The sequence below is a fragment of the Phyllobates terribilis genome, unplaced genomic scaffold (assembly GCF_046119375.1).
Source record: "Phyllobates terribilis strain yellow unplaced genomic scaffold, ASM4611937v1 Scaffold_8__6_contigs__length_399053987, whole genome shotgun sequence".
In the NCBI taxonomy this organism is placed as follows: domain Eukaryota; kingdom Metazoa; phylum Chordata; class Amphibia; order Anura; family Dendrobatidae; genus Phyllobates; species Phyllobates terribilis.
The window spans coordinates 91,567,499-91,593,463 of record NW_027362768.1 but is presented as its reverse complement, the minus strand read 5'-3'; the positions used below and the strand labels follow the sequence as shown (position 1 = coordinate 91,593,463).

Below are 25,965 nucleotides of genomic sequence, written 5' to 3'. Positions count from 1 at the left end.
TAAGAACGGCATAATATAAATTGTATTGAGTCTGTTTTCTGCAAACTGGTGGCCAAACTGTCCTATAAGTTTTGGGGTATTTTTTAGTATTCTCTGATAGTTTGTAGCATTTCAAAGAAAAACCGATTTTGGGCTTGTTCACACTTTGTGTTTTTGCCACAAAGAAGCGCAGCATTTTACTGTACCAGCAAAGTGAATGAAATTTCTGAAATCTCATGCACATGCTGCTTATTTTTTCCTTTGCAGATTTGAAGCAGTTTCATATCTACAGGATGTCAATTATTTCAGTGTTTTTGCAGTATTTTTAACCCATTCACATGAACTGGAAGAGCACACATTCAAAAACATATCAAAACGCATGCAGAAACGTGGCAAAAACACCTATTTATTTTAAATGGTTAACATGTGCACATGAGCTTTCTGTAATGAAGTCGGTCCCTGACCCTTATGGCCTGATGTTCAGGTATCAGGAATCACCTGACATGTTCTGTCACGGTTTTACCGCTACAGAGAGGGGCCAGAAGACCGCAGCACCTGATTTCACATTCTCCTGCACTCATCAGAAGCACTTCTCCTTCATATTAAACTGTGCATGGGTTAAACTGTTCAGCTTAGAGTCTCTGAAGCTTCCCTGCTTGGAGGAACTCAGCTGTTCAGTATCTGCCACTCCCCTTTCCTATATATACTGGCCTCTGGCAATGTTCACACATGTTGGGTTTTTCAGCGTTTTTTGCTGCAGATTTTTATGCAAATTTTCAGCTGTGTTTTGCAGTACAAGCAAAGTCTATGAGAAACCAGAATTCTCTGTTCACACATCTTGTTTTTTTTTGTGTGTATTTTGTGCCTTGGTTGGGTTTTTGGAAAATAGAGCATGTCACTTCTTTCAGCGTTTTTTCAGTGTTTTTCACCCATTGGAAGTAATGGGTAGTGAAAAAACGCTGAAAAACCATGATGTATGAACATAGCTATCAGGTTTTGCTGCATTTTTAGTGAAAATAAGCAAGTACAGCAGTATGTGAAACTCATTTATTTTTGTGATTTTACCATCTTGTCTTGGTCACTGAGATGGTTGTTTGTATTAGGAGAGTTTAATTAAATCAGTGATGTGTAATGTGTAAACATTGGCTACCTGTGAGATTGAACAATACCTGTGGCCCAGTGAGGTGTGAAATTGAACAATGCCTGTGCAAATGAATGGCAGACCCCATATTGTGAAAGTGAATATTGTCATACAAACTCAATGCATCCCCAGTGCCTAAACTTTTCCTGAACAATTCACCTCCCCCACTATACCAAAACCAGAATGAGATTTTTTTTTCACAGAACTTTATGTATATGCATAAATAGAGACAGAAGGACAGTGAAAAAAACGCTGAAAAAACACACAAAAAACGCAGCAAAACCTGCGTTTTTGACACAGCTGATTTCCTGCCAGAGTTGGGTTTTGCTGTAGATTTGTGACGCTGAAAAAACGCAACATGTGTGAACATAGCCTTAGTTTCATACTGCCTGGTGTGGAGTGGATGTGTCGGTTGTTGGTAGAGGTGAAGTGTTGATCTGTGACTGTTACTTGGTGTTTCGGCTGTGTGCAAATCCTCATCCTCTCCTATTTGGTTTTCCTACTTTTTCTCCGTGGTGTTCATCTCTGTTGTCTGTGAGTGAATATTTGTATGATTGGTATTTTCATTTATCCCTGTACGTCCATCCTTGTTAGTCTGGTTTGAGTATATTCATACACTATTCCTCCCTACTTATCTGGATGGGGGAGGCAGACAGATATAGGGCTGATTCAGGAGTTCAACAAGGTATGTGGCCCTGGCGTCTTCACCATCAGAGGTAATCCGGGAAGCAGGGATAGCTAGGGCGCCCCTTGCGTTAGGAACAGGTAAGGAGCCCCTGTCCCCTGGTAATCCGACAACAGAGCTGTGACAGGTTCCTTTTACAGGGGATCAACCAGTCAATGTATCTACTGTACAGATGAAAAATGGACAAATCTGCAGGGCAACCTAATGGGGACAAATTCACAGAAGCAACATAAATTACTACAGAAATGTATGCCAGCCCCTGCCTGGTGGTGGTTCACAATATTTGAAAGATGACGTGTTTCCAGCTAACGTATGGTTTGGGCTGAACTTTAAGCCTCATTCAGACGTCCGTGAGTCATGGATGTGTTTTTCACTGATAGAACACGTACTCATTATAATCTACGGTGCTATTTACATGGCTATGGTTTTTTTTTTGCAGACTATATAGGTCTACAAAAAAATCCCATGCAAAGTCTATGGGTCTGTGAATATTACGGCCAGCCCACGGATGACATCAGTGTGCTGTCCGTGATTAACATTGCAGTGAACAAGAAAAGCTTTGTATTTTTTTTCAGTGGAAAATCATTGATGAAACTCTGCTCCAAAAACACTGATGAACAAAGGTCCATGTTTTTACATGTGAAAAATCACAGACGTTTGAATGAGGCCTATCTACAGCTTTCCTCTTCCATGGCTAGGTTAAAGGGAGTATGGTCATCAAGTTTTTGCTACCTCATCTGAGTGCCCAATAATGTAGGAAAAGAGACCCTGATTCCAGCCCTGTGTCACTTAGCTTACTGGGTGCTGCAGTTGTGACACAATCAGACTTTTTAGATGTAGCAGAGCTCAGAAACCTAACCCTACCCACACTATAGCTTTTATGTGTACATTGTATATTGACACTGAGCTGCTAATCAGTGCTGGGGGCGACGTTGGACCAGGAAGCACGTGAGCTGTAGTCAGGCAGTGATAATCTCCTGCTTATAAAACGCTGATTGTATTGAAACAATAGCACACAGCCTAATATTACTGAAATCCTGATAGATTCCTTTAAGGCTAAATTCACATATCCAGTAATCATCCTTTTGAAACTGGTCCAGCAGCAATCCGTTACCCTTAACAGGACAAAAAGTTATACAAACACAGCATTTTTGTACGGATTAAAATACTGACTGCTGCTGGATCCGTTTTTATAACCTTGAAGTCTATGGAAAACTGATCCCTTAAAAAAACATCCGTTTTTCTTTAATTCGAAACCTTTTTTTTCTTACTGGATTAGTCTCATACAGATGACGACTGTACATGTGAACTTTCAAGTAATCATCCATCTGGAACTAATCGACTAAGCATAAAACGGACCTGTTTCGAATGGAAGAAAAACTGATGGCTATTTAACGGATCCATTTTCCATGAAATTCAATGTTATAAAAATGGATCCAGATCAAATCAGTTTTTTTAGCCTGACAAAAAACGTTGTGTCTGCACAACTTTTTTTTCAGTGAATTGCTGCTAGATTTCTTGCAATGGATGATTGATTACTGGACATGTGAACATAGCCTAAACCTAACCAAAGCCATATATGTAATCAATGCAGCCTGTATAAAGCCTCCTAATTTCGTTTAAACATAAACATACGGATGCGAAACCTAGATGATAAAGAAACAAGACAGAAGAAGAATCAGCGCCTTCGAAATGTGGTGCCGGAGAAGGATGTCATCAATACCATGAATGACAAGAAGAACAAACAAATCGATTTTGGAACAAATCAAGCCAGACTTGTCACTGGAAGCAAGGATCACCAAGTTATGACTTGCCTACTTTGGACACATCATATGAAGAGAGCGATAACTGGAGAAGGACATCATGGTTGGAAGAATAGAAAGAACAAGGCGAAGAGGAAGACCAGCAACCTGATGGCTTGATACAATCAAGATAATGGCAGAGAAGACCCTGGTGGACCTATCTAGGCTTCCACAAGATCGATCTTCCTACAGAGCATTCATCCATCAATTTGCCATGGCTCGAGATCGAGCTGAAGGCTGTTAAATGAAGAAATAAAATAATAAATAATTTAGCTTACCAGGCATCATGCCTTGACACTTGTCCACGGTTGGCCCATTAATGTTCACTGGCCATAGAGGCTTTAGCCTTAAAAAGCAATAGAAACAATTTTAGTTACAAGCAGTTATGCCCAATGTCCTTAGATGTGGATCCACAGCTATAAACTTTACATGTATTGTACCATTTCTTAACCCTTTGGACAAGTGTTTGTGCTGTTTTACTGTTTGTCTTCCACATGTAATGCACTTTGTAGATTAGTTGTGGGATGAAGTGCTTTCTGGTGGTAAGAGCACTTGGCACTTCTGTCTGCTTGTTTTATGCTGTAGATAGAGATACATAATGTAAGGTGCACGGTGACGATTGCTGAGTACATCTGTGTCCCTCGCTCATTTTCTGGATACACTTTCAGTTATTGACTGTGTACCTTTCCATTAAATTCATTTATTTTCCTTTGTCAGGCAGGAAAGTACTTAACACTTTGCCTCGTAATGGAAATAGTGTATTTCTGTCAGTCAGCGAGCGTCCGGGCTTATAGCTGTGCAAACACGACACATGTCATTGTACCTTAAAAGCTTTTGAAAGAACAAAAAATGATAGAAGTGAAAATCACAGTTTCAGATCTAATTTTACCAGTCAACTTGGTCACATTTTCCTACTTGTGACTCTCACAGCATCTTCTGTTTGGCGGAGTCCCAGTGTAAGGCCTCATTCTGACAACAGTCTATTTTTTGGGGGAGGTATGAGTTCTCTCCTTGTTTTTCATAGATAAAACTCATACCTATAATAGTCTATGGGGCTGTTCACATATCGTGTATTTTTGTGGACATGTGCAATTTAGATCCGAGTCACAGATCATACATTGATGGTAAAAACTGACACATTGTCCAAAACACTAATGAAAATCTGATCCCAAACAAGACCTTCATTAGTGTTTTGGATCAGATTTTCAGCAGTGTTAGGTCTGTGTGTCCAATTTTTTTGCCACCAGTATTACATCGTTGATTTTCTCCTTTGAAAAAAACTTGTTTTGTGCTGAAGAAAGGACTGTTTGTTATTCATTTGGGCTGAAGACTGGATTGTTTATGTTATTCATTTGGGCTGAAGAAATGATTGTGTATGTTATTCATTTGGGCTGAAGAAAGGCCGTTTTCACATTGGAGTTATAAGGTTTATGAAGGACAATAAACTTGATTCTGTTTTGATATAAAAACCCTGTGCCTGTGCGTGTCCAAGCGGCTACCAGAGAGCTGAAACCCCTACAGCTATAATGGGTACATGTTCTATCCGTGAAAAGTGAGGATACAACTCCTACGTGATTCACAGACCAATGGATTAGGCCTTTTTAAAGAATTGTGTAATTCTTATAAGATGGTGCTTTCCTCCAGACTGTACCTATTAGGGCTCGTTGAGAGGAGTGTATTACACTGACACTGTGTGCTGTCTGAGTAAACATCAGACAGTGCCCTGACCAATGTAATTCAATAGGGTTGTTCAGATGGCAGTTTTTTCACACGGACCAAGCATCCATGTGCAAAGAATCGGAGCATGCAATATTCTCTTCCAAGTTTAACCCATTCAAGTTTATGGGATCATAAAAAATAATTGGATTCCATTCGGGACATCTGTGCAGCATCTGATTTTATGGATATATTGCCATGATTAACCTATTAAACTGTATTTGATATTGTACATTTTAAACTATTGCTATATAAATCAGACAAATCTGTCACACAGATGCAAAAAAAAAATTCACGGGAGGCACACAGATGTAAAAAACAGACACGCGGACATTAAAAACGGAAACAAGGATGCCACAAAGATAATCATTGAAAATAGTCCGAGATTTTTTATTCTCGTTTGACCCCGGCCTTAGGGCTCCTTTAGAAGTCCACGATCACTGGTCCGATCTCGGATCGCAATGCGTGGACTGGCCGTGCATCTCCCGGCCCCCAGCGTGACAGCTTCATATATTTCTATGACGCTATCACACTCGGGGTCGGGAGATACCCGGTCAGTCCGCGCATTGCGATCCAAGATCGGACCAATGATCGTGGACGTCTGAAGGAGATCTTGGAGTCAGAGTGAAGAGCGGCTAAGAAAACTCAGCTCTCGCTCTGGACTTGGCCTGGCCATGTTAGACAACATTGACCATTGTGGACAGTGTGTAAGTCTTTATTTCCCAGATCTGCAGCTCATTTTCTGGAGCTATTTAAGGGGCTTGTTTCTTGTTGTGATAACCAATTTAACCAACTAATCCATCTTCCAGTATCTCTAATGCCTATTAATTCTCAATATTGCTTTTGGCCCATGTTATTTTGGGCATGGTCTGATCAGTTAGTGTGTTATACTGCAGTTTATTAGCGCCAAAGGATATTAAAAAAAAGCCCCATGTGACAATTTTATCATCTCTCAGATTTCAACTAGGACTGAGTACATTATTAGTATAGGATCTTTACTAATCTAACAAAGAAGGGAAAATGCAGTTTCGGAGACATTGGACGGGTGATGGATGACATGCCAGAAGTGTCTGGACGTAGTTATTCATTGTTTAGCAAGAGTTTACGTAATTGTGGGCCCATTGGATTCAATGATGCAATGCACCATGTGAAAGAAATCTCCAGGCACAACCACAGCCTCCTTATTTTGAGAATTAAAGAGTCTAAGCTGATAGACGCCCCTGATCTCATCCTTGGACATCACAAAATACAATTTGCAGATATTTTATAACACTTTATGTTAAACCCTTCTGGTGATTCATTGTACAGGTAATCTGTGAATAGGGGAAACTCGTAATAATTCCATACACTGTATAAGCTACAAACACCGATAACTCTGACTGTTATTATTATACTGACATTTACTGGAACGTCTCAGCATTGGCTTGGAACAGGTCCCATGACTTCTGAGTACAAATCAGCCGTAAATCAAACACTCTGTTCATATGTCGGGCATTTTGATTTAGGACCAGACAAACGGAATAAGTGATCCCTTACATTAGTTATGCAAATGGAAGTATTGATTATGATGTGGTCTGTCTGCGTACCTACAATAATCAATGGTGGCCCTTTTTATAGAACAGAAAAAGTCTTCCAATGGGAATGTTTTAGCCTTCAATGGCCCCATTCTGTTTACCATGTCATGTATTGAAAAGCAAAAAAAAATCCAAGTGGGGTGAGAATGGTAAAAAAAAATTCAATTTTGACATTGTTTTTTGGGGTTTTATTTTTAGGGTGTTCATTAAAATGCAGTTAACGGTGTGCAGTAAAACTTATTTGGTAATATGATTCTATAGATACCAAAAGAGGGGAAGGGGTCAACTTTTAAGAGTTTTGTTAAACATTTTTATCCCCAATTTGTTGCATAAAATAAGACCAGCTGCTCCTCTGCTCTGAGCTCTGTGTCCCCTTATGTGAGCGCTGCAGCCAATCAGCAGCCACTGATCAACTAGCAGCCTTCACAGTTGCGTCAGAGAGGATGTCTGCTCTGACGTAATAGTGAAGGCTGTAGTTCATCTGCGGTCACTGGTAGCCTGCAATGTCACACTACTATGTTTGAAACCAGGGGTCCCCAACCTGTAGCTCCAGAGCCACATGTGGCTCGCTGGCCCATGATGTGTGGCTCGCGGCTGTCTGCCAGCTTAGTGCATTAGCTCCAGGTGTGGCAAACAGCTATTAAGAGCAGATTTCTAGATGGTGACTTTTGTGTGTAGCCCTGCACAGAAGAGCAGATCTGAATGGTGTAATGGGGGTAAGATACGAAACCCTGGAGCTTGGTATACTGCTTTGCTGTGATTTCAGTGGAAAAGCTTTGGCTGTATTCCTGTAATAGGGGGCTCTGGGTGTCACTACTGTGAGTGGGGTTGGAGCTGAATGTGGCTCTCAACTCTCTCAGAGCTGAATGTGGCTCTCAAGGTCAGAAAGGTTGGGGACCACTGTTTTAAACCATTTAAATGTGCCTGTCTGAGATTGACGGCGGCATATAAATGGTTAAACAACAGTGATCTGAGCTGGCTCCAATTGCTTCTATTAGGCTAGGGTCACATGGCCGATTTTCTCTCAGCTGGGAAAATCGGTCTGAATATGCTAATCTCACTCTGATTCGAGTTTGATCAAAGTGTGATCCGATTATCTCAGATGTGGAGAATTAAAAAAAGAAAATGTCTCCATCTTTTCCAGAAGGCACCTGCCGGCTATGCATTGGGCTCAGCTCCTGATTTCGCTCCATACGCTTCACCTGACCAGTGTCATATATATATATATATATATATATATATATATATATATATATATATATATATATATATATATATATATACATGACGGGATTATCCTCTTCTGCAGGTTCAGCCAACTTTAGTGTAATACAGTTGAAGCTTGTGATAGAAGAATAATGGGCCCCACAAAGTCCTTCATACAGTATAATGGGCCCCACAAGGTCCTTCATACAGTATAATGGTCCCCACAAGGTCCTTCATACAGTATAATGGGCCCCACAAGGTCCTTCATACAGTATAATGGGCCCCACAAGGTTCTTCATACAGTATAATGGGCCCCACAAAGTCCTTCATACAGTATAATGGGCCCCACAAAGTCCTTCATACAGTATAATGGGCCCCGCAAAGTCCTTCATACATTATAATGGGCCCCACAAAGTCCTTCATACAGTATAATGGCCACACATAGCTTTCCATACAGTATAATGGGCCTCACAAGGTCCTTCATACAGTATAATGGGCCCCACAAAGTCCTTCATACAGTATAATGGCCACACATAGCTCTCCATACAAGTTAATGGCCACACATAGCTTTCCATACAGTATAATGGCCACACATAGGCGTGGTGGTTATGGTGTCGCGGGTCAAATGTAATCACCCTGAGGGCCAGACTTGGCCCGCAAGCCAGAGTTTGACATGTGTGGTGTAATAGAATATCTCCAGGATGTACTGATGGCATGCCCGTCAGTGGAGGAATGACCTCTGTTTAAACAACTAGAGAGAGCTGTGCGGTAGTTCTGTAACTTAAAGGGATAGTCTAGGATTTTTAAGAAATTGTCTCAAAGTAGGGAAAATGATAAAATAACTATTACTCATCTGATGATGCCAGTGGCCAGGAATTGACTGCACCACGTTGTCACTGCGGGCCAAGAGTCAACCTAGACCAGCAGGACCACTAGAGCGGTGACACAGCAGTGGGGGATTTACCAAGTGAGTAATAGTTATTTTGTTATTTTACCACCTTCCCTGCTTTGAGGCTTTTTTTTAAACCAGGAGAATTCCATGTGAGGGTGAAAAATCTTTGGGACTTTTTGCTGTCAAACATTACAATAGCTGAAACAAACAATAGTATCTGATGGCCGTGCATAGGATAAGTATTTAAATGTTTTTAAGTCTAGCAATGTAGCTAAAATAGGGGTCGTGGAGACCTACCGTGCTTTTAGTAGGCGCCCACGCGGAGGCTGGAGGGTGCACTGCTTGCTTCTTATACCTTCAGTGTGTGGGTGGTCTGGGGCAACATCTAGACCCTGCTGATTAAATAGAACATTTCTTATGTACCAAACTGCTACAGAACTTCCCCATGCGGCTTACAGCAGATCGCAGGATATTCACGGGCTTCACAATATCACCAGGGCGCAGTCTACGTTAATTGGAGCTTTCTGTTACTGAACATTGTTTCTTGTTCCTAATTTACAAATTATAGGCCACTTATCTAAGTAGCCTTTATTAAAATGACTCATAAAGCAGAAATTGTAGAAAAGTTTTTAAAGGGAACCTGTCGTCTGATTCATACTGCCTGAGCCTCGTGCTGCATTCCTCAGGCAATGGATGCTTTATTATAGCCATACAGTCGCTTGCAAAAGTATTCACCTCCCCTTTTCTTGTTTGCTACCTCACATCCTGAAATCTCACTTTTTTTGAGGGTTTGCATCAGTTTATGTAAAGACCATTCCTACAACTGGAAATATTTGGTTTTCTTTTTATTGTGAAGCAGACAACAAATAGGACAAAATAACTGAAAACTTCACTGTGCATAACTATTCACTCCCCTAAAGTCAGTACTTTGTAGAGCCTCCTTTTGCAGTAATTACATCTGCAGGTTGCTTTGGATAAGTCTCTATGAGCTTTCCACATCTTGCCACTTGGATTTTTGCCCATTCCTAAAGGCAAAATTACTCCGGCTCCTCCAAGTTAGATGGTTTCTTCTGGTGAGCAGTAAGTCTTCAAGTCTGACAGGTTCCCTATACACTCAATATCATGGCAACCTTAAGATACATTTAGTTTGGTCAATTATTGAACACGAGCGTTCTTTGTTTTCTGATAATTTTACAGTGTAAACAGGCTGCCGATCACCCAATGAAAGAACAAAATGCTTGTTCATCTGGTGAAATGATTTTTTAGCTTGTTGAAATATTCATTGTTCTCGGCAGCACATTATCCTATGTGAAAAGGATCTGTGCTGCAGAGAACAAGAGCAGTTTAGACTAGGCTTACTGAACGACCTATTACAGATCAATTCTAGGCACATTGGAAGTGTGGTCAGCCTGTGTAAACAGGCTATTAAATTAACTTACAAGTAGCACCGCTACTGTTTAATGTGAACGCTCCTTTACAAAATGAAGGGGACAATTGTATGAAATGGTTCTGAGATGTAGATGCAATGACTTTCTCCTGTTTATAGATGTGAACGCAGCGTCCGATGTAATATGCACGCAGAGTCGCCACCTAGTGACCAGTCATGATTAGTAAGCCTAAATGCTTGGTTGCATTACTATATATAGTATGTATAACAATAACATTAATGGACGTAGGGATGGGCCTCCTGAAATGCTTCTACAATGGGTGTTGATAGGTGTTTACCTGTCAGATCAGTATCATATCTGGCATTGTTCCTCAGCTCTCATGTCTCTTCGCCTCAGTGTTACATCCTTCAACACTCATCATAGAATTATGTCACCATTCTTGGTAATGTATGCGCTCATCAAACTTCTCATGTGGGATTTACATCTTAAAGGAGAATTACTTGGAGACTTACGGTACTTCAGCCCCTTAAGAGACAGGCCTATTTTGGCCAAGAAAAATGATTTTGCCATAATAAAAACATATCAAGTTTCCTGTATTATCAGTGTTGGTCCAACCATTGGGATCCGAACCGATCAGAAAATATAGGGGTCCTGTGTCTCCCTTATTTGCTAAAAGCATTCAGACAGAATAGCTGGAGAATATACTTGGCTATCTCTGTTTTTATGCAGACTTGAATTATGCAGCTATTAAACAGCCTATACAACTCCATTCAAAAAGGGAGACAGTACCCCCATTCTCGTGATGGGTGGGAGTTCAAAGTCAAACTCTCACCAATCAATTCTTGTTGTTACATTCTTGTCTCAGCTGGGCCAGGCTCCACTCCCTTCCTCTATGGCCACCGCCTTCTGCTGTGCTCCATGTTGGGTTTTACAAGTGTCCCAGCGAGTATCAGTGACATAATCTCCCTAGGTCTCTTAAAGCCAAGTGTGACACACACCTGTGTCTTGGTGTTGAAATTTGTGTTCACTTGTTGTTTGGAGTGCTCACCCGTTCATATTGTGCATTCATCTTTACAAAACTACTGTGATTTCTGCAAACCCTCACATGTGCTGCTTGACCTCTTGTTTGCTAGCTCCTATATAATCCATCAGTTGCATTAAGCATCACAAACTGCTATTGGACACTATTCATATTGTGCATTCATCCTTGCAAATCTCCTATGGTTGCTCTACTTTCCTCTGTGTGCTGTTTCAGACTTGCAGCTGTGTGAAGCGATAAAAGTTGATTTTTTTTTCTATCACAGTTTTGGGGTAGTTTTACATTTATTGATTAACCTTTATTACATTTTTTTGTGGAGAACTTAAAAAAAATGCATTTTTCTCATTCATCGGATAATCAACAGGCTGTTTACACTAAAAGATTATCGTGAAACGCAGCTTTAGTCTGACAGTTCCATAGTGTTCCTCCTGCTGCTGAGATCTCACACTGCTCAGTACAAGCTGCAGCTGTCAGTCAGCCTGGCTGGGCGGAGAATGAATACACTTGGACTCATGATCTCGCTCATTCTGAAGCTGGACTGATAAAATGCCCATTTGAATATCAAGATTATGCATCCATTTTGAAATAGATTTTTAAAGTAAGTCCTCAGCAAGATTTAAGAGATTTATTTGATAGTGTATATGGTGTGTGGTATAATCTGGTGACAGACCTGCTTTCAAATTGTAATCACTTTAAAAATGTCACTTTTCTCTGATTTAGTTGTGTACGTTCAGTGCATATTTGCCACAGAAAATGTGCAACAAAGCACAGTACGAGTGAACTGAAAGAAAGGAGAGCGCTGGGGACTAAACTGAGAGTAGGGGAATGAACAGAGAGAAAGGGGCATGATTGGAGATAAAAGGAAGTATAGAGGAGTGAATGGAGAGAAGAGGGAGTAGAGAGGAATGAAAGGGGAGTAGAGAAGAGTGAACCGAGAGAAAGGGAAGTAGAGAGAAGAGAAAGCGCAGTTCAAGGGAGTAAACTGAGAGAAAGGTGAGAACAAAGGAGATAAAGGAAAGTAAAGAAAATGGAATAGAGAGGAGTGAACAGAGAAAGAGGAGTATAAAGGAGAGAAAGAGATGTAGAGAGAAATGAATGGAGAAAAAGGAAAGTGCAGAGAAGATAGAGAGAAGAGAAATGGATGTATAGAGGAGTGAATGGAAAGGAGAGTGAAGGGAGATAAATGGGAGTGCAGTAGAGGGAAGAGCGAGAAAGGGGAGTGCAGGGGAGTGAATGGAAAGAAAGGGAAGTACAGGAGAGTGAACAGAGAGAAAAGGGAGTGCACACCTGGAGAGAAAGCAGGATGAAAGGGGAGTGCAAGGGATTACACAGACTGAAAACAGAGCGAACAAAGATAAAGGGGAGTGAACAGAGAGAAATGGGCGTGCAGGGGAGTGAATGGAGAGAAAGGGGAGTAGATAAGAGTGAATGGAGAGAAAAGGAAGAGGAGTGTACAGAAAAAAGGGGTGTAGAGAGGAATATAGCTGGAGAATATAGAAAGTTCTAGAAAGCACACAGTGGTAGAAGGGTAGGAGTTTTCCATACAGATAAGTTTTGTTCTTGACTTCAGGTCTGGATTAATATGGATTTTTTGATTGTTCTCCTATAACTCTTTTATGGCAGAAAGTAGAACACACGCAATATGTGTTGGTGTATCCCTGTTTAGTTTAAAACTGAAAATTTTTTGGCTGCTGTGAACATGTGAGATTTCCTCTTTGAACCGAATTGTTACTTACACGCTCCTCTTGGCTTTGCTTGAATAGACACATCACTAAGAATTCGGGTTGATTGTGAGGAGCGGAGCACAAGCTTCCCCAGCAGTGATCAGTGTACGCCTGGGCCTGCAGCAGCCGCCATAACCTCGGAGTGCTTCCAATATACAGAACAGTCATTTTTGGCACATTTTATTTATTAGACTTCCTATTTTTAATCTGTATAACATAAAACATTCTCTATTACCATGCTAAAACTATATAGTATTAGAATACAAGGGAGGGAGTTATAAAATACTGTGTATTTTTTATATTGAATTTTTCAAGGCCGCAAGACATCCAAAACAATGAAAAAACAGCTTTGCAAGGTTTATATGATATTCTACTGTTTTTTTGTATACAGCTCCTGTACAGGTTTATGTGTCGTCATGGTTACATACAATAAATAAATGTGCTTGTAGTCTGCCTTGTTCTTAGATTAGATTAGGACTGCAGGATCAGACTACATTACATACAGGGATTATTTGTAGTCTGTTTCCAGGAAGACACATAGACCTGCATGGGAGCTGTAGACGCAAAATGGTTTGTTACTTTTACTAGGATAATTTGCAAACTTACCTAAACTACAATGAAACAATAAAATCTTAATGTTGTCACCATACTGGTTGTACATCACAATTTGATCTTCAGATAATATAATTTATACATGAAGAGCAGGCTGGATGTGCCGCTAATGTGTTTATTGGGAAGGTTAATAATTGCTTCTTATTTACCTTTTTCTGTGATGTAATATGGCCGGTACTGCGTGTCTTCCACTGGATTTGCGTGAGAACACTTCCGGTTTGGGCATCCTATCAATATTCACAATTGCTACCTATATCGAAAGCAAATGAAGACTATTAGATTTATCATGTGCGTCACACTGGGAGTCAAGGGTCGCACCGACACCCTAAACCGCCAAAGTATTCTTCTGTGGGATCTGACCCTATAATGGACCCCAATGGTCCAGCAGAAGACAGTCCCATTCACAAGTGACATTGGCACCAATCAGTTGTCACTAGGGTCAATTATTTTATGGGTTGATTTACAAAAAACCTATTAGACCTTATTGATTGAATGTCCTGTGTGTAATATGAATGAATTTGATTCTTGTAAAAGTGGACTAATAAACCTTCCTTATTGCAGGAGGGTGTACCTACATCTATTCTGTTGTACCAAAGGAAGTCCGGTCCATGTCCTGGAAAAATAAGGTCACATCAGACACATGTCTAATTAGGCTATGTTCATACATTGTGCTTTTCTGCTTTTTTCTGCAGCCAAAACCTGATCTCTTGGCAGTAAAAAAAACTACATCCAAAACGTAGGTTTTGCTGCATTTTTTTGCTGCTTGTCTTGCTGCGTTTTTCAGGATCCCAAAATTCAGCTTTGCTTCCACCATGCAAGCATGAACAATACAAGGTATCATGCCAATAATGCAAGATGTATGTGAATCCATAAAACATTTTTGCAAAAAATGGCAATTTGATCAAATTATTTAGGGGGGAAAGTTTTTTTTTATGTTAGTTTGGTAGGACATTGTTTACTTTTAACAAATATCATTAAAGGGGTTGTCCGGTCTAGAATGACAAGTCTACAGTCGCTCTGTGCAACTGCAGACTTGTAAATTCTCTCAGCGCATGTATTGTGCCCTGCGAGGATTCGCCGGTGTCTGTCCCGGAAACGGCAGTCGAGTATGTGATATGCATACTCCCGGGCAGAACTTGTCTAGTGGGTGCGGACTAGCTCAGAACGGTGGTCAAGTATGTGATATGCATACTCCAAGCCAGAGCCCATCTAGTGGGAGTGCACTCTATCAGAACGGCGGTCAAGTATGTGATATGCATACTCCAAGCCAGAGCCCGTCTAGTGGGAGTGCACTCTATCAGAACGGCGGTCAAGTATGTGATATGCATACTCCAGGGCAGAACCCATCTAGTGGGTGCGGACTAGCTCAGAACGGCGGTCAAGTATGTGATATGCATACTCCCGGCCAGAACCCATCTAGTGGGCACGGACTCGCTCAAAACGGCGGTCAAGTATGTGATATGCATATTCCCTTCCAGAACCCCTCTAGTAGGCATGCACTCTATCAGAACGGTGGTCAAGTAAGCAATATGCATACCCCCGTCCTGGACCCCTCTAGTGGGCACGGACTCGCTCAGAAAAGCCGCAAGTATGTGATATGCATACTCCCGGCCAGAATCCATCTAGTGGGGGTGAACTCGCTCAGAATGGCGGTCAAGTATGTGATATGCATACTCCCGGCCAGAATCCGTATAGTGGGGGTGGACTCGCTCAGAATGGCGGTCAAGTATGCGATATGCATACTCCCGTCCTGAACCCCTCTAGTAGGCATGCACGCTATCAGAACAGTGGTCAAGTAAGCAATATGCATACCCCTGTCCTGAACCCCTCAAGTGGGCGGGGCCTCGCTCAGAACGGCGGTCAAGTAAGCGATATGCATACTCCCAGCCAGAACCCCTCTACTGGGCGCGGACTTGCTCAATACACTTATATTCAGCAAGGCTACGCCCACTTAACTGGTTCTGGCCGGGAGTATGCATATCGCATACCTGACCGCCGTTCTGAGCGAGGCCGCGCCCACTTGACTGGTTCTGGCCAGGAGTATGCATATCGCATACCTGACCGCCGTTCCTGGCGCAGACACTGGCGAATCCTCGCAGCGCACAGTGTGTGTGCTGGGGAGATTCACAAGACTATACTCACACAGAGTGACGACAAACTTGTTATTCTGGACAGGACAGCCCCTTTATTTTAATCATCAGTAATTCAATTAAACTATGCTTAGCGTGGGGGGAAACAAAAGGAATTTCTTTTAAAAAATTAAGTGCAAATTACTTTACAATGAAGAAATACTTAACCGTGGAAAATCGATGCTCATGCCACGATACCAAGACCTTATGGTTTATAGTTGGTGAAATCACAAAATAAATGGGTTTCACATCCTGCTGTACCTGCGTTTTTTCACCAGAAACTGAAAGCAGCGTTTTTACTCTTACTCATTGTTTTCTATGGGTGAAAAAATGCTCCAAAAACGGTGAAAGAATATACATGCTGCTGCTTTAAAAGACATCAGTTTTCCAGTTTAGTCAGGAGAAAAAAACCAAGCGTGTGCATGAGATTTCTGAGATCTTATAGCTTTTACTGGTTCTGTAAAAAGCAGCTTTTAATTTGCAGAAAAAAAACACAGCAAAAACACAACATGTGAACACAGCCTTATTATATAGGAAGTGAAGGCCAGCTCCGTCACTTCCGGTGACACTGCGTAGTGGCAGCTATCACATTGACATTCACTGCCGCAGTTTATAAAACTCGTTTCTCCTGTTTTCTTAGGTGTTGCTCTGGGTCCGTCCGTCGCTGTAACCAGGAAGGAGACGTTTTTCATGCTGAACATTAGGAAGGAGAATACATTTCTTGTGATGTAAGTAATTGAAAGGTTTCTACAAGATTAGAGAATACGGGTCTTCCAGAGCTGGTAGGACACAATGTGATATCACCCGCCCATTGTCTCATTGCGATGTGCTGATTCTTTTGATTTTTTTGCACATCTCCAAATCACTTGCTTTCCTTTACAATTTTCATGCATTTAAAAAGGTTGTCTGTTCTCAGACGGTACTGCAGCTCAGCTCCTATTGAAGTAAATGCCAGCTGAGCTGCAGTACCTTAGAATGGCCACTATACAGTGTATGGAGCAGCTTTCCTTCTGCTTCTTTGAAGGAGTGCTTACTATCTCTATTAGAAGGAGCTTGTAAGCACTGCACTCCTTATCTTGGAGACTGGCCACCTATGATAGAATATAAAGGTGGCCGGTAACTTAGGCAACGAGCAGTAACTAAAATTAATAATTCCTTCATTCTTGAGGAGGAAAGGCTTTTTAATGGCAAATAAATAGCAACGTGACTTGCATTTACAAACACTTTGCAATTTCAACTATGTATGATTATGAGAATTACCCTTTAAGCAAACACCGTAAATTTGTCACTACTATTTGTCACGCATGAGCCATCTATGATGAAGTTGGAGTCAGCGCTGGAGTTAGAAGTTTGGCTTACTGGCTCCACAGCACTGCTCTTATTATTAAGTTCCTTAATTTCCTGGGAAATTAAATATGCAAATTGTCTCCAGCGAGGAAGAGGACAGGAACTCTAGCACCATTTTTAGAAGCAGCAATCCTACAAGTCAATATCAACCCTTTAACAAGCCTTGCCGTATGGCTTCGGATAAATGCCAAACCAAAGAGTCGATATTGACTTTTAGGATCGTTTCTTCCAATAGGTGGCGCTAGAGTTCTATTCCTCTTTCTCTCTGAAGAGACAATTTGCATATTTAATTTCCCAGAGGGGCATGCATGGCTCATAAGTCTCCTCACTCTGACATGCCAGGCCTGGCTTGTCACTCTCCACGAGGAGAATCATTACCCCTTAGATCCCAAAAATATTTCTGAAATGAACATTGCTGAACATCCAGGCCTTATTCACATGTCAGTGTTTTGCTTACATCCACAAAGAAACTGAACGTTTGTGATCAGTACATTTTCCGTTTTTTTCTCGTATTCCAAAAACCATGCAGGTTTCCACTTTCTTTATCTGGACCCTTCACTTACAAGTTCTGTCTGTAAAACAGACCAAGACTGGACACGTCTTCATTTTTTTTTTTTTATACAGATTGTCAATCACCATGAAAAACTTTGTCAATAGCTCCATGTAATGTGACAAACACTGGTGTGTCAATATGGTCTTACTTTTAGGTGTGCTTCAGGGAGATATGTCAAAGTCAATACTTTTTTCTAACTTCAAAGATTATGGATCAAAAATAAAAAATACTTGGCTCTACAGAATGCAGATGGTATTTTTCTCAGATTTTATCTCAGATTTTATTGTAAGGCAATCTGTCAAAAAATTGTAACGTTTCGGTCCTATACTTGGACCTTCATCAGACACAAATTGTCATTGGTTCAGTATAAAATATTGTAAGAAAAGAAACGCTATAGAAAGCAAAGTATGAGGCGCTTCTTTGCCTATAATACTTTCTATTGAACCAACTGCAAATTGTGTCTGATGAAGGTCCAAGTATTGGACTGAAACGTTAACAGTTTTTTTGTTGGATTGCCTAACAAGAAAATCTGAGATAAAGTCGGAGAAAAATCTTAATTTTTGAGTGCCAATTACTTTATATTTTTGATCTACTGGATGTTGACCCTTCTTGAGCACCCTTCATCTAATAGGAGTGCCATATATCTTCATACCTTCAAAGATTATGGGCCCGATTCATGATCATGATTGTTCATGCCGGTTTTGATGAGGAGATGTGCTGCGGTCAGACGCTCCTGATTCATGAAGAGATGTCCGCCTCAAGAGCGTCAGACAAGTAGTCTGAACTTCTATGCGCTCCTCACCACAAGTCCTACTCCAGTCCCTGCTGGAGAAAGGTGTGTGACATAGTAAACGCTGCTTCTTGTCTTGAATTTGATAAACGGCGATTGCCACGCTTCCCCCCAGTCCCACTTTGTCATAGCTAGGCAAAAATGCTATGAGAACGCCAAAAGTCACATAGTTTTAGCCCAGCCTCCAGTTGCGCCAAAATTATGCAACTTTTCAAATTTTTTTCCGCCAGAATCCTGGCGTCAACGCTTTGATGAATCAGGTCCTGTGCATGACTTCTGCTTGTGATATGGTACAATGATATTTTTCTCTTCTATTGCAGATGATGGTTTTTGCATCCACTTTTGTATTTTCTTAAAATCTAAGAAGAAGATGAGTCCGGTTCTGCAGAATCCCAACTCTGAGCTTTATACAAGTGTCCGATGTGGAGCTAGTGCTCCACCTGACCCTGCCAGTGACCCTCCCAGATGGAAGAAGGTTTTATATGAGCGTCAGCCTTTCCCAGACAATTACGTAGATAGGAGCTTCCTGGAAGAACTAAGGAAGAACATCTACGTGCGGCGTTACAGCTACTGGGCTGTGGTGTTCGAATCCGCCATGGTCATTCAGCAACTCTGCAGCGTCTGCTCCTTCTCCGTTATTTGGTGGTACATGGACCAGGACCTGCTCTCCCCTCAAAAGTTGTGTGGGGTCTGCTTGGCCTTTACATTGCTTGGTTACCTTCTCTTCGATGCTGTTGACAGTGGTGCAGGGCGGAAGGAGTGCGGCCGGACCCGATGGGACGACTTGAAGAGTTCCCTGGTGTTTATAGCATTTACTTATGGCTTCTCTCCTGTACTAAAGACCCTGACAGAGTCAATAAGCACGGACACCATCTACGCCATGTCGGTTCTCATGCTCATAGGTCACCTTGTCTTCTTTGACTATGGAGCCAATGCGGCTGTAGTCTCGAGCACAATGTCAATTAATATGGCCATTTTTGCCTCTGTGTGTCTGGCTTCCCGACTTCCTCGCTCTCTCCATGCTTTTACTATGGTGACCTTTGCAATCCAGATTTTTGCTCTTTGGCCCAGTCTACAGAGAAAACTAAGGGCTTATACTCCTCGGACGTATATTTGCGTGACATTTCATTTTGCTCTGTTCTCCGTGGTGGGACTATTAAGTATATCTGGAGTCGGAGCCTTTCTCTTTTTCCTGTTGCTCACGTCGGTGGCTTTTATATGTCCATATTATTTAATCAGATTACAGCTCTTCAAAGACAACATTCATGGGCCTTGGGATGAGGCAGAAATCATGGAAGACCTCTCTCGTTTTCTGGATTAAGTTTTTTAATGTGTGTGTGTATGTATGTATGTATGTGTGTGTGTATATATATATATATATATATATATATATATATATATAAAGATATATATATATACATCTAATATTATTTTTAAATGTACATTTATTTAATGGTATATGGACGATTGCGCTTATTGTAAATGTGAGGCGGCTGTGGTTTTATGAAAATAAATGTCTCACTTGTCTCATTTGCTTCATTTATATCAGGAGTCATGTTCAATTCTTACCACTAGAGGGCACCAGAACACCACACTTTGTCCTAATTATTCCCCTACAAATCCATTTCTTTCCTGACTTAGGTGAACTTTACAAAAATGTATAAAACTACTTTTGCCTTTTTTCCTTTTTGTGTGGGGAAAAAATGCTACTTTTTCTTAATTTTTGTCTTGTTTAAAGGTAATTTGTCGCCAAGTTATTGTCACCTAATGTAACACCAGCATAGTAATAATAATCTTTATTTATATAGTGCCAACATATTCCGCAGCGCTTTACAATTCAGAGGTTCATATACAACAGTCATAAGGAACATAGCTAAAGATAATACAATAATTAAAGCAAAAATAATGACGACCATGCTCGTAAGAGCTTACAATCTACAAAGAGGTGGGGGTGACACAAAGTACAGGGGCTTATAGACACAGAGACCCTTATTCCAGGTATGTATCACTTATTGGGCAACTTGCTGTAATTTTGATAAAATCACTGTTTTAACAGCAGGAGATTATCACTAGAGGACTAGTAGCCCTGTTGCCATAAAGTCCTCCATATTCATGAGCTCTTTCTAATCCTGCCTCCCACCACTGATTGGCTGCTTTCTGCCTATGCACAGTTTACACAGAAAGCTGCCAATCAGTGGAGTGGGCGGGGCTATACAGAGCTCAGCATTTAGAGAACTGCTAGATCTACAGCAGATGAAACACTTATTATATCAAAACTGCTGCAAGCAGCCCAGTAAGTGATACATCTCATGAATCAAGACCTCTGCCCCTACGCTATGCTGCTCTTGAATGGGGTGACAAGAACCTGGTGACAAATTCCTTTTAACCCGCACAGAGACACCAAATGTACATTTATTTCACAGTAGAAGGTCAGGTGGCTAAAATCCTATAATTGCGTTGTGTATTGGAAATCCGAATGACATCGACATTATAGTAACAGGTTTTGCATCTTTTCTTTTACATGGATGTGACATGTTACTGACACATATATGAGTAACATGTTTCTAGTTCTTTATTGTAGGTAATTGCTAAAGAAATGAAAGTGTTGTGTAACCAAGAAGCAGACGTTTAGTGTAATAACCCCCTGACCTACTGCCTCCTTCCCCATTACCCTGTAGATTGTAACCCCTACCAGTCACTGTTTGTTCATTATAATTTCCATATGTATTAAATACAGTGGGGAAAATAAGTATTTGATACGCTGCCGATTTTGCAAGTTTTCCCACCTACAAAGAATGGAGGGGTCTGTAATTTTTATCGTAGGTACACTTCACCTGTGAGAGACAGAATGTAAACATAAAAAACAGAAAATCACATTGTATGATTTATAAATAATTAAATTGCATTTTATTGCATGAAATAAATATTTAATCACCTATCAACCTGCAAGAATTCTGGCTCTCACAGACCTGCTAGTGTTTCTTTAAGAAGCCCTGCTACTCTGCACTCATTACCTGTATTAATTGCACCTGTTTGAACTCATGTCCTGTATAAAAGACACCTGTCCACACACTCAATCAATCACACTCCAACCTCTCCACCATGGCCTAGACCAAAGATCTGTGTAAGGACACCAGGGACAAAATTGTAGACGTGCACAAGGCTGGGATGTGCTACAGGGCAATAGGCAAGCAGCTTGGTGAGACGGCAACAACTGTTGGCACAATTATTAGAAAATGGAAGAAACACAAGATGACTGTCAATCTTCCTCAGTCTGGGGCTCCATGCAAGATCTTGCCTCGGCGGGTAAGGATGATTCTGAGAAAGGTCAGGAATCAGCCCAGAACTACATGGGAGGACCTGGTCAATGACCTGAAGAGAGCAGGGACCCCAGTCTCAAACATTACCGTTAGTAACACACTACGTCGTCATGGATTAAAATCCTGCAGGGCACGCAAGGTCCCCCTGCTCACGCCAGCACATGTCCAGGCCCGTTTGAAGTTCGCCAATGACCATCTGGATGATCCAGAGGAGGCATGAGAGTACAACCCCAAGAACACCATTCCAACTGTGAAGCATTGTTGGGGAAACATCATACTTTGGGGGTGCTTTTTTGCAAATGGGACAGGACAACTGTACCGTCTAGAAGGGAGGATGGATGGGGTCATGTATCGTGAGATTTTGAACAGCAACCTCCTTTCCTCAGTAAGAGCATTGAAGATGGGTCGTGACTGGGTCTGCCAGAATGACAATGACCCAAAACACACAGCCAGGGAAAATAAGGAGTGGCTCCGTAAGAAGCATTTCAAGGTCCTGGAGGGGCCTAGCCACTTCCAGACCTGAACGCAATAAAAAAATCTTTGGAGGGAGCTGAAACTCAATGTTGCCCAGCGACAACCCCGAAACCTGAAAGATCTGTATGGAGGAGGGGGCCAAAATCCCTGCTGCAGTGTGTGCAAACCTGGTCAAGAACTACAGGAAACGTCTGACCTCTGTAATTGCAAACAAAGGTTTCTGTACCAAATATTAAGTTCTGTTTTTCTATTGTATCAAATACTTATTTCATGCAATAAAATGAAATTAATTATGTAAAAATCATAATGTGATTTTTTTTTTAGATTCTGTCTCTCACAGGTGAAGTGTACCTACGATAAAAATTACAGATCTCTCCATTCTTTGTAGGTGGGAAAAATCGGCAGTGTATTAAATACTTATTTTCCCCACTGTATATGTAAACCTTTTTCATATGTACAGCATCCTGGAATCAATGACACTTAAAAATTATATAATAATAATAATAATAATAATAAAAGGTTTTGTAAGAATATAATTTGCTATCATTAGTGTAATTAAGAAAAGCCATAATTTTGGCCCAAATGTCCCTCGAACCTCTTCATATCCAAATTACAGAATTGGGCCTGAGTCGGACGTCCGTGTTTCACATCTGCGTTATAGTTGTGTTTTTCACTGGTGGGAGACGTACCCATTCTATTTTATCAAGCAAAGTATGGAAAAAGGTCAGCTGACCCATGAATGAAGATCAATGCAGGGGAAACTTGCCCTGCCACAAGAATGAGTGGTTAGGAAGGAATTCAAGCATCCAAATCTTCATAAAAACTCTCTTTATTGTAGAAAATATTAAAAAAGTCGCAAGTTCAAAATCAACTGAATTACAAGCAAACGCTTTTCAGACTTACATATAACAAAGGAGAACAGTCTGAAATGCGTTCGCACTGACAGCTCAACACATCCCTTCTATCCATACGGCGGCTGAGCAGTCATAGCGTCCCTAGGACACAGCGAGTGGCGGGATCGTGACAAACGCTTTCCGTCAACATGTCTGGAATCTCAAAAACTGCACAAAAATGTAAATATTTGACATGGCTGCAATGGGATACCCTCTTTGTGAAATGTAAGGATGTTTGGGTGTCCTGATAATTGCAAGAAGAAGAGAGGGAGGCCTATGTATGGACCTGATCATTGATCACTAATGCTGTCTGGAGGCATTATAGAAAGATCAGATTTTTTTAAACAAATTAAATGTCCCCTTGTCGGGGCAGATCAAAATGAGGGCAGTCTGGGCTTCCACTCGCAGGCTCATGGTTCCGGGAGGGCCCATGGCTTGATTGTCTCCAATATAATTGACTTATTTTTCATTAGTATAGCAAAGGGCAGGGATCTGAGGGTGCCTTCCTATAGCTAAGATGCCTGCAATTGAAAATAGGGGAGCTGCAGGAAGCCATCCTTGGCTTCGTACCCCATTCTCTATAATACAGGTGGTACAATGATGTCATGATGCCACTAGCGTCTTTCAGAAGATGCAACTGCCGATCAGGGAAGTGGCACCACATGGCATCATCAGGAGGTGAATGTGGGGGTAGTTTGGTGGGGGGTGGGCAGACACAATGAGGGATAGAGCACAATGGTGGGGTACAAGACAAAGAGGGGCAAAGCACAATAGAGAGAAAACACAAAGAGTGGCATAGCACCATCAGGGATGAGAACAGTGGAAGAGAGAACATAATGAGGAGAACAAAATAACAAGGAGAGCACAGTGGAAGATACACCATTGGTGGGAGAGAACACAGAGAGGCAGAGTAGCATCGGGGGGAGGACACACAGAAGGGCCGAGCACCATCCACAGAGTGAACAGTGGAAGAGAGAACACACCGAGGGGTAGAACTGAATGAGGAGGGGAACACAATTGGTGAGAGAGAATACAGGGGGAGAGCAGAGTGGAGAAGAAGAACACAAGGTCAGGAAAAGCACAATGCATGGGAGCTCAATTAGTGGGAAAGCACAGTAGAGGTAAACACAATTTGTGGGAGCGCACAGTGGTTAGGAGCGCAATTGGGGGGAGCACAGTGAGTGCAGGAAGATCACCCAGGACAGAGACTGTTAGTGAATTGGCGGGGCATAGGAGGAAGATAATAAAGAGGACTGTGACTGGTATTGGTATTGAATTCGGGGTGGCAGAGGACACAAGAGAGTGGGTATAGGTAATATATTTGTGGATTTCATATTTTCAGGTGATCTGTACAGCAAACTCCGCAGTAATGAGTCCTGGCTGGATGATGTCAATATGAAGGTCTGATCAGATGGAGAAGAGAAAAAAGAAAACTACTCAGATGAGACGTCATCAGAAAATCACTGGATGCAAATATTTATTCTGTATCTGTACTGCATGGCCTGCAAGGATATAATGCGAGTAATAGTCTAGTTTGTAAAACAACCTCTTTTATTATGAAAAGCACCATCCCATGTTGCATAGTGTCCTCTCCTATTGGGTGTAGAAACCTTTATTACATAGTGTCCTACCTTATTATGTATAGTGCTGTGTATGAACAAAATAACCTTGCTCAGTGTGCTATCCACTTTTTCAGCTTCCTATTATTGTTTAATAAATGTGCACCAGAGCCTCTATGTGTTCATCATATGACCTATCACATGTCACCCGCCACACCTATCATGTGACCTGTCAAATCACATATCATGTGACCAGAAAGGGTTGAAGAACAGCCAGTCTAAAGGGCTAAATAGAAAAGAAATCCTGGAAAACTACTTTAAATCAGCCCCTATGACAGGCCACCTTTAATATGTTATACACATTTCATGATCGACTTACATGTAATCCGGCATCCAGTAATCTGTTATTATCTGATTTAAATGACAGTTTTTGCAACTCATATATTGTAAAGAGTCATTACAAAGAGAGCGATCTATTTCAAGTGTTTATTTCTGTTAATGTTGATGAGTATGGCTTACAGCCAATGAAAACACAAGTCATTATCTCAGTAAATTAGAATACTTTATAACAGCAGCTTGAAAAATGTTTTTAAAATCTGAAATGTTGTCCTACTGAAATGTATGTTCAGTAAATGCACTCAATACTTGGTCGGGGCTCCTTTTGCATCAATTACTGCATCAATGTGGCGTGGCATGGAGGCGATCAGCCTGTGGCACTGCTGAGGTGTTATGGAAGCCCAGGTTGCTTTGATAGCAGCCTTCAGCTCGTCTGCATTGTTGGGTCTGGTGTCTCTCATCTTCCTCTTCACAATACCCCATAGGTTCTCTATGGGGTTAAGGTCAGGCGAGTTTGCTGGCCAATCAAGCACAGTGATACTGTTGTTTGTAAACCAGGTATTGGTACTTTTGGCAGTGTGGACAGGTGCCAAGTCCTGCTGGAGAATGAAATTTCCATCTCCAAAAAGCTTGTCGGCAGAGGAAAGCATGAAGTGCTCTAAAATTTCATGATAGACGGCTGCGCTGACTTTGGTATTCATTAGTGTTGAGCGGACACTAAAATGCTCGGGTGCTCGAAGCTCCGGCCGAGCTCACCGTGATACTCGGGTGCTAGACCCGAGCAACGAGCCCAATGTTAATTTATG

The 25,965-nt window shown here is 41.4% G+C and overlaps 1 protein-coding gene across 4 annotated transcripts in view; it reads left to right on the top strand.

The window, feature by feature from the left end:
- PIGC (phosphatidylinositol glycan anchor biosynthesis class C) overlaps positions 1-22,616 on the top strand; it is a 52,908-nt gene extending 30,292 nt beyond the window's left edge. For all 4 annotated transcript variants that reach the window (XM_073643142.1, XM_073643144.1, XM_073643143.1 and 1 more), the window contains exons 2-3: positions 16,528-16,615; positions 18,898-22,616. In XM_073643142.1, the coding sequence (XP_073499243.1) occupies positions 18,948-19,898 (951 nt within the window). In that variant the 5' untranslated portion in view covers positions 16,528-16,615; positions 18,898-18,947 and the 3' untranslated portion in view covers positions 19,899-22,616. The remainder of the gene's footprint in view (positions 1-16,527; positions 16,616-18,897) is intronic.
- The last annotated feature ends 3,349 nt before the right edge of the window (positions 22,617-25,965 follow it).